Source organism: Colias philodice, chromosome 15, assembly GCF_061535455.1.
Source record: "Colias philodice isolate Cphi_HAF_F1 chromosome 15, ilColPhil1 Martin Lab GWU primary, whole genome shotgun sequence".
NCBI lineage: Eukaryota > Metazoa > Arthropoda > Insecta > Lepidoptera > Pieridae > Colias > Colias philodice.
In genome coordinates this window covers 4,092,250-4,101,525 of record NC_143100.1, presented here as the reverse complement: position 1 = coordinate 4,101,525, position 9,276 = coordinate 4,092,250, and the positions used below count along the sequence as shown (strand labels likewise).

Genomic DNA, 9,276 nt, shown 5'->3' with positions numbered 1-9,276 from the left:
TGAACGCAGCGCCGGCGCTTTTTTAGCGCTCGTCTGAATTATAGTAAGAAGTTTCCTATGGTCTATTTTATTTAACGCCCAACGCCGAGCGTTGAAAATAGAACACTGCGCGATAAAAAAGCGTCGCGCTTTAAAAGCGCTGACGTGTGAACATATACTTGGGAATGCATTTGTTCTATTTGGACGCTTTTTTAACGGACGTTAAAAAAGCTCTCGTGTGAATGAGGTCTAATGGAGATTAAAAAAACAAACACATAATATCTGATATTTTATTAATATTTTTATTAGACCCTTTACCAAATTATTTTATTACAAGTAAATAAATATAATTACATATCCGGTAATAAGTACCATTTCCTTTAAAATTCTAAACAATCGTAACAAGATGACATACATATCAACTGCAAATAAACTTTACCATAAAAACAAGCAAAACAGCCGTATTTTGCTATATTATATAAATAAATAACATTTATTTAGATTTCGTGTAAATATACTTTATGTGAGAAAACAGTTTAACACACACGTCTAAATATTACTTAATTTTTTATATAAATTTCGAAAACACAATTTACTATAATATATATACTTTATTACTGATCTAAGGCACAATCTGCTATAACTTGATATCATTTACTATCACTCATATTTCCAAAATTGGATGCTCATAAATAGTTTGTCTCTTCTAAATTAGTACCTATAATAATATGTTATTATATTTATAATATTTAAATTTAATAACGTAATAAATTTAACAGCAAAATATCAACGATGATCTCAATCTGTCTACATTTATGATTGTTTTTAAAATCTAAACTACATTGTTACACACATAACAACTTAAAGCAAAATATTAAAATGTTGGTAAGCTGTATTTTGGTATTAAGGTGAGGACTGCTAATCTAAATATTCCTACAAGTAAAGGATATTAAATATCTCAGTGTTAAAGGCCTAAAAGTGTTTTAGAGCCTTAAACAGCAAATATTTGCTTGAATTGTTGTCGGGGTAATGGAAAAAAGACAACCGCAATAAATAAATTAATTACGATTATTAAACACGATGCTATTCTACTTATAGTTAAACCACATTTGCTTAACAAAATAACGTGAATGGGGATTTTAAAATACTGCTTTGTATCAAGTTCACAATAAATTGACAATAGTTATTAGTTATTATTTGTTTGGACCATATTTTTATGATCGTTACTTAGAAATCATTCTACCACACGAAAGTAAAGCATTTACATTAAAACTGCAACAAACAACGACACGGTCTTTAAGAATTATCTGAGAATCAAAAAGTAAACGTAAACATAACATTCTGTTTGATTCTAAAATAATTTCTCTCCATACATAATTACATCAAATATAACTATCCGTAAACCTTTGTTATTCTGTAAATATTTCACTTAAAATCTGCTCTTAGTGTAACTAACACCTATAAATATATTATCTCTATTAAATAGTAAAGGCAATATCTATCGTTAGATATGGACGGATTAAGTGAAGGCGCCCAATGGGGTTACCAATTAATAATATTAATTGCATTTAAATAACCTACCCTTAAAACTACACCGTGGCGCAACGGTAGGGTCCAAATATTAGTACTACAATTCACGTCTATAATATAATCAACAATGAAACAGAAATATAAGAATGTATATAAATAATAAATATGTCGTTCCCAGGTAACTCTCTAAGTCCACGTCTGGACGGACTACCGCGCACTCCGATTTCCTAACTAATAGCAATGACATAACAAAACAAAAGTCATATATACATATCTTCGTTGGTAAACATAATTTCAGTTTCACCTAAAACGATTTTGTTAACTTAACAGGCAAGACCACAACCGATATTAAGTACTTATAGTCTACAGGAATGTTTAACTCTCAATCATCGAATTAAGTGAATGGACCAATTAAAATTAGAATGTACTTACCTGTAAGTCCCGAATATATACGCACCTTTCTGATAGATAAGATATTTTTGCAGCCAAGAATAAAGATTTAGTTCAGAAAAATATTAGTATATTACCAAAATAATTAAGAGTAAAAGTCAGATTTTGAAAAGAATAATAGAACTGCAACAAAATATCCTAACTTACACTTTTTTAAATATAATTTAAACGTAAACATAACATAATCATTACAATTCTAATATTTATTTATTCCTCTAATAAATAATTTCATTGCATTCAATATTTTTTAGCAGTTGAGCACATTTGGCGAACAGATGAATATAGGTACGAACATAATTTGTATCTTCTTTACCAATTATTTAAAAAATAAAAATTAAGTAGATTTCAGAATAACTTTTTGTTTAATACCTAATTAAAATGTTAGTTAGCATTTGAATTTCCCCAAGCACTGGGTGTCACTTATTGAAATGGGCACCAGGTGAAAGCACGCAATTTGTTTAAAATAAATTGAATATAGACGGCATGTTTCTGTTAAATTTTGTGCGAATAGATTCTACCCAATAGTGTAATATGGTTCAATCTCCTTGAGCCTTGAAAGTATTGAGCAATACATTGTTTGCATATGAGCTATACAAACACCCATCTTAATCACGATTGCTTGACCACTTAAGTACATTACAATGTATATCTACATATTCTGTTTTTATTTTAGAAAATAAATAATAACAACAAAATAAAAATAAAATTGTACATTAAGTATTAGTCGTGGACTTGCATTACATGCTTTAATAGAAAATATATTATAAATAAATACGGAATGTAGAATTTATAATTCCGGTCTATCTCTTGATCACAAATAAAGAGCTTAGAGGCTTTGCCTTTTAATAAAAATCTTGTCAATAGTGAAATGTAAAAATATATTAATTTGTACACTATCTGCATCTCTTTTAAACATTTGTAAAATTTACTATCGCACCACATAATATATTATAAATATTGTTTTGTAAAACTCTCTGTACATTTAAGTACACACTTGAAATTAATTAAATTAATAAATAAAATCTTTTTAAGATAACAAATAAGTATTACTTATTTCCCCACCAGAGGCTTCATATAATCAATCTCATCAAATGGAATGCATTCGTTACAATTTGGAATGTTGAAACTTTCCAAAAACATCAACCGTAACAGGTCGCAACCGTAACAGGTCCTTAACTTTTTTTTAAATCGACACTAATTAAGACCGCAAACAATTAAGTACTAAAATATCCATAAAAATATCTTCACTCATTTACCTACAATAACCGTATATAAACTCGAATTTGCACTTTTAGCTTCGGGGGGACGTTAGCGTTAGCATATTCGAAGCACTTCAACATAGGAAACGTTCGTAAAGACAGAGGGAGAGAAACGAAAAGTGAAGTACCTTCGAAGCGCTCGCGTAGAGTACAGTGCATCGTTCAAAGTGAGTGTTCGGACGTCCCCCCTGCAAACAGTCATTGATGACTCTTGCTGAGAAGGTGGGAGTTGAACTCGTACACATTGCAGCACTGTTCGCCGCAGATGTTGCACTTCCACGGGTTGGAGTCGCAGTGGCAGCCCTTGTGCAGGAAGTAGAGCGTCGAGTCCGGGAACGTGATCGAGCAGAACGTGCACACGAGCGAGGAGGGCAGTAGGGCATCGCCGTGGGTTGAGGTTATCACGCCGCCCTCGCAAGGCGAAGATCGAGAAGCCTGAAATTTATAAACATTTTTATATAACACTAGGTTTCCGCTCGCGGCTTCGCCCGCGTTTTCAAAGGAAAACCCGCATAGTTCCCGTTCCCGTGGGATTTCCGGGATAAAACCTATCCTATGTGTTAATCCAAGTTAACCTCTATATGTGTGCTAAATTTCATTGTAATCGGTAGTTTTTACGTAAAAGAGTAACAAACATCCATACATCCATACTACAAACTTTCGCCTTTATAATAGTATTAAGATTTGCAATATAAGCAATGTCTTTAAACGATAAAATATAATGTAATGCATTAACCTAAAGAATTACGTTTTTAATCTGTATATGTCAAGTATGTTAAGATTAACATAGCTTTTAAAAATGTTTTGGAAGAAAGCGGAAGAGCAAAGTATCAATGCATGAATGATGAAGAACATACATTGGAACCGCGGGTCCGTCCGCGGGCAGAGATTCGGCGGCGAATGTCTTCCCGCAAGAGGCTCTTGAGCGGCGACACTTTGATAAGGGACGGGAGGCTCGACGACACGTCACGTTTGTCGCCGCTGTTCGCGTCGCCTTGCTCGCCGGAGTTCGACTCGTCTTGAGCATTCGGTTCCTATTCAACAACAATACTTAGCATTCCAAACGAACCAATAATGTGCGACGCACAAATACATACGCAGTATGTATCGTTTAAATATTTTTGTGAAATCAATTAGCAAATAATTACGATTAACGACAATGATTCATACACTTTATTAAAAATCGTACTTATTAATTTTAAAAAGTTGAAAAGAAGTACAGTTGCTCAAGTCCTGCCCGCGAGACGAATTCCCGTTAGTTATTTAGTACGCATATTTACAGTAATTGAACTTTTGGATTTTAAAGCTTTTCATCATGATTCATCCTTTATAATTGAAAGCACTTTTTATATTGTTTATATAAGCTTGTTAATCAAACTTCTAACGTATAACCAAATGCGTTTTGCAAAAATTACTAAGTTACTATTCATAAATACAGACAAAACAACAAAACACATACTTGCTTGATAGGTATGAGCGTGATGGACGGTGTAATGTTAGTGGGCAGGCCGGCGGACAGTGAGCTGCTGGCGACAGCGCTGTCACCGGACTGCGGCGAACTCGGACCTTCGCCGTTCATACGGGACTCTGAAATATTCGATTGTTTATGTAGAACATTTATCGATCACGATTTAGGGGAGCCGAAGTGATTTTTGAAGTGAAAACTTCTTTAGCGGCGTTGAGCACTTTTTCTGTAATGGGTATAAAATCTTAAACTCGCGTCAGGACACGTGACCTGATCGAAAAAGCGTAAGACGGATACCATTCCAAAATATCAAACATGCAGTTTTCACTTCTGCCGGCACTCCCGGAGTGCAACCCGCCAAAATAAATGTTTTGATAAGAAACTACTGGGCCAATAAAAAAAAATCATGTTGGATATATAAAATGCATTAAACATTTTAATTTCCTCTAAATCTCATCATTAGGACAAACTATAAAAAGCTTTAATGAGGATAATAGGGTAGGTTAGTTCTAGTAGTTACATAAGAAAACACAGTACCTAAACATTTATGTTAAACTTACATTTAAAATACAATTTAAATTCAAATGGATCTTATATATTAATTGTAAAAAGGCTTTACGACATTATGGTACATGTAATCTGTATATATGTATAAGGCTAGTTTTCCGCAATGTAGTTAATTATGTGGTACAAGTTAACTTAAAGTATATTTGAATATAAAGGAAAATTATTATAAAAAGGAAAACTGTATATGGTCAGTGAATCTAATATTCTCAAAACATAATAAATATACACATACCTGAATTACTCATGTGGTTTGTTTGCCCTGGAGAGAAGGTGTCATTATTATCTGCCATAGATATTTCGACATGAGGGGTCAAATAGTGCATAGGTGGCGTTGCATTGTCAACAGATCTTTCGCCGTTACTATCTCCACTGTCGGAGTAAGCTGCCGCAACCGATACGGATAGTCCAGAGCCAAGAGCTCCGAGTGCATTCAGCGTGCTAGGGTCCATTGTACCATCGGCGTATGCGGCATTCGCGATGCCAGCAGCGAGAAGGGAAACAGAGTTATTGCCGGGACCTGGATTGTCGAGATCGATACCGTGCCTGAAAAATAATATTTCATTTTTTAAATAAAATTTTAGATATCCATCATACCAGGCAGTATTATAATGTTACCTGTTAAAGAAATGAACTCTGAGACTCTTCATTGTCGGCGCACGGTAACTACAAAGCGGGCAAGTTTTAACGAGGTCATGCTGTCCCACGTGTTCGTTTTGGAAGTGGGCACGCATCGCGATCTGTCGTTGGAATCCTCTATTGCAAATCGGGCAATGGTATGGCAAGCTTTTGGTGTGAGTTGTAAAGTGTTCGGCTAAATGATCCTTGCGGAAAAATCTCTTCTGGCACACCCTACATTCGTAGGGTTTTACGCCGGTGTGTCTCATTTTATGTCGGCGCATGTTAGCGCCATTTGAGAATTTCATATTGCACACATCACACTCAAAGAGCTTTCTGTGTGGCCGCGTGTCGGTGTTCTGAGCTGCGGCCACATTATTGTTATCCGGTGAACACTGCGCCATATGTGTATTTAAAGCCCGTGTGCTTAAGGTACTAAAACTATTGCAAGTGGTACATTTAAGTAATGTACCACTGCCCCGCTTTGGAGTTTCTTTACTAGGTGCCGCCACCGTCTGAAAGAAATATTTTGTCTATTTTATAAGTATTTCTTAGAAACCCTAATAAATTTCGAATACCATGTAATACCATTAATATATTTATATTAAACTTATAATTAAAGACTAAGGATCTATACTAATATAATACAATGTTGAAAGAGATTGGTTAAATACACTCATCTGAGAAACTACACTGGTTTGAATTGAAAAATTTAAACATTGCGTAAATATTAAATTTATCTAGGAAGTATATAGGCTAGGATATATATATATAGCATCTAACATTACTCTACAATACGAGCAGAACAGCAGTGCAAAAATAGAAAGAAATATTCCTTTGAAAGTAAGTACAGTTATGTGGGTCAGCGTGCGTTAAACCCAATGTTTCATAAACAAAAATATTTAGCATTAAAAAATATCCTTACAAATACACATCATTCATTTTTCCTTTTATATACTGCTATTACAGATATAACAATTATAATGTTTTGTTATATATTCAAAATAATCTTATTGAATATTATAAAGCTGAAAAGTTTGTTTATTTGTTTGGTAGAACATGCTAATCTCAGGAACAACCACACCTCAACCCCAAATAATCCAATAAAAGAACACATAATTTCATACATAACATCATTTCATAAAAAGAAAAATAATGATATGAAAAATTTTCTTGTATTCCAATTCCACTGTTTCTTAAATAATCCACCTTTGTCAAGTTTTTTTTTATGAATAAGAAGCATTTTGTTATAAGCAAGTTTTATAATGCAAGTAAAAAAGCAAGTGACCAGTAACAAAATATTATAAGCTTCAGGATAAAGGTATTTTGATTGGATAATGATGAAAACATAATGCTACATATTATCAAATTAATGATCATTAATGATACAAATTGTATTAACAATAGAAAAAAAAGCACAATGGTATTCTCTGAACATTTCTTTTAACAATTAATAAGCTTGCTAATATACCACTAATTAAGTAAAGTTTGAATAATTAAGTGTACTTAGAGCACAGGTCTAATATTATAGTCCATTAGCTGGAATATTATTATTACATAACAGAACTTAATTTTTAACCTCCATTCATGTGCACCTGATTAATTTTTCCAAAGTCGATTATTTAACCCATTGAGCCCCCAACGGCCCGATTGGTCCACGACACAATAGATTTTCTATTGTGTCTGTGACACAACCACCAATTGATTTGGGTTTGGATAAAAACTAAAGAAATATGTAAAGTCACTTAAAGAATTATATCACATTTTGTTCGTTAATAAACTTTTCAAAACTGTTTAAGCAGTTTCTAAAACTTTCAGTTACAACCAAACAAACTCCTTGTTTATTTTAATTAAAGATAGCAAAACATTTTCATTTCTTCCTATAAATTGTTGATAAATATTGTAAATGTATAATAAATCATAAATAAATGGATCATCAATTTGTAAAAAAAAAAATAATCCTTATTCAACTAGGTAGTTTGATACTTTATAAGAAGTAATAATTATAATATAGATAGTTTTGTAAAAGTATGAGGTTTAATATACTTAGTTTAAAAGATACTTGTATTAATTAAAGCTAAGAATGAAAACCAAAACAGGAAATTTTAACTGATATGGCTTTAAAAAACTATGGTTTGCCAACTTTATACTTGTATCAAATATAACTTAATAGGACAGCTACATGGTGTAGAAAATAATTCTATGCTAATAATTATTTGTGTGAACCAAGAGATAAATAATAGATTACATAAGTTTTGTTTAAGTTCGTAATAAACTTAATGGAATAGCAGCTATGTAAACCAGAAGTAGGTTCAACAACATTGCCCTACTTTTTCTACTGACATTGGGATGTTGTATATTTATTATTTTAATAATTAAAGATATCACTCACCGGTTCATTTTTAACAGCAGCAAGATTTGGCGACACGGTGCCAGAGTCGGCCTCTGTTTCCCCTTTTGATGACATCACATTAACTCGCGGCCTTTTTTGTTCATCACTCTCCCGCCTCACTTAACTAAAACAAAAACACGTTATAAGCTGTATCCACTAACGATATAATAATCAAAACCCAACAAATTAAAGCTCCATTTCAATCTAAAACACCTTGCAACTCATTCTTCAAGAATGGCGAGGTGACCCATTTACGAAAACATACGAATAATCGAGTTGCGATAGACTATTTATAAACCTTATCTATCACATCCTATACTTATTCCTTACTTTATAATCACCAATCTAAACTGTTTAATGCAATTTTATTTGCAATTATCAACAAGACATAGCACTCACTTGCTGGCCCGTCTCGATACGTCGACACTCGACAGCCAGAACAGCGGTATTTTAGGGAGAGATCGCTATGTGGCCTAATTCAATGCTCGAACTCTATGCACAAAATACGTGTTACGCGAATAACTGTAAATGCACAAATAAGTGGGTCCCCACTTTTAGTTAACAGCAATTTACAAATAAATCATGGTATCACATTAATTTTACCTTTTTAAATTTTCTTATAAGAAATCACTAACATATTTTAAACGAACCCATTCCATACAACTAATACTAGCTAACTAGGTAGTATCTACTATCTACTCTCTCACTCGTCTCGCAACTCGATAGATCAGATGAACTAAAAAAACTTGTTGCGATATTTGCATTTCTAGGTGGTAGCAACACTGATTGACATTTTAATCTTCATAGACACTTTTTTTCTTTTAGCAAAGTTATATTAGATCTCTGTAGGCTTAGCTCTGTAGTGATCAGTATTTATTTTTCGAAAATCATGGATTATACCAAATTTTACACTATAATTTTGTAGGCGTAATAAATAAATAATTCACAATAAGCCAATTTATGATAGTTTAATTGTTTTTCTTTTATTTTACAATTATTATGGTAATAAAAGCATGAAA

General features: G+C 32.8%; 1 protein-coding gene across 5 annotated transcripts; it reads right to left on the bottom strand.

The window, feature by feature from the left end:
• Positions 1 to 255: 255 nt before the first annotated feature.
• LOC149482125 (uncharacterized) lies at positions 256 to 9,008 on the bottom strand. Of its 5 annotated transcripts, none has more exons than XM_089704365.1 (8): positions 8,861 to 9,008; positions 8,657 to 8,779; positions 8,258 to 8,381; positions 5,866 to 6,380; positions 5,483 to 5,793; positions 4,678 to 4,805; positions 4,076 to 4,252; positions 256 to 3,653 (listed from the first exon to the last, which is right to left on the bottom strand). In XM_089704365.1, the coding sequence occupies exons 3-8, from the start codon at positions 8,330 to 8,332 to the stop codon at positions 3,417 to 3,419; spliced, it is 1,443 nt and encodes a 480-aa protein (XP_089560491.1). In that variant the 5' UTR covers positions 8,333 to 8,381; positions 8,657 to 8,779; positions 8,861 to 9,008; the 3' UTR covers positions 256 to 3,416. The 5 variants fall into 5 exon arrangements, with proteins under 5 accessions (XP_089560491.1, XP_089560494.1, XP_089560493.1 ...); XM_089704368.1 differs by having other exon boundaries at positions 8,657 to 8,749; positions 8,861 to 8,981; XM_089704367.1 differs by having other exon boundaries at positions 8,588 to 8,976.
• Positions 9,009 to 9,276: the final 268 nt, after the last annotated feature.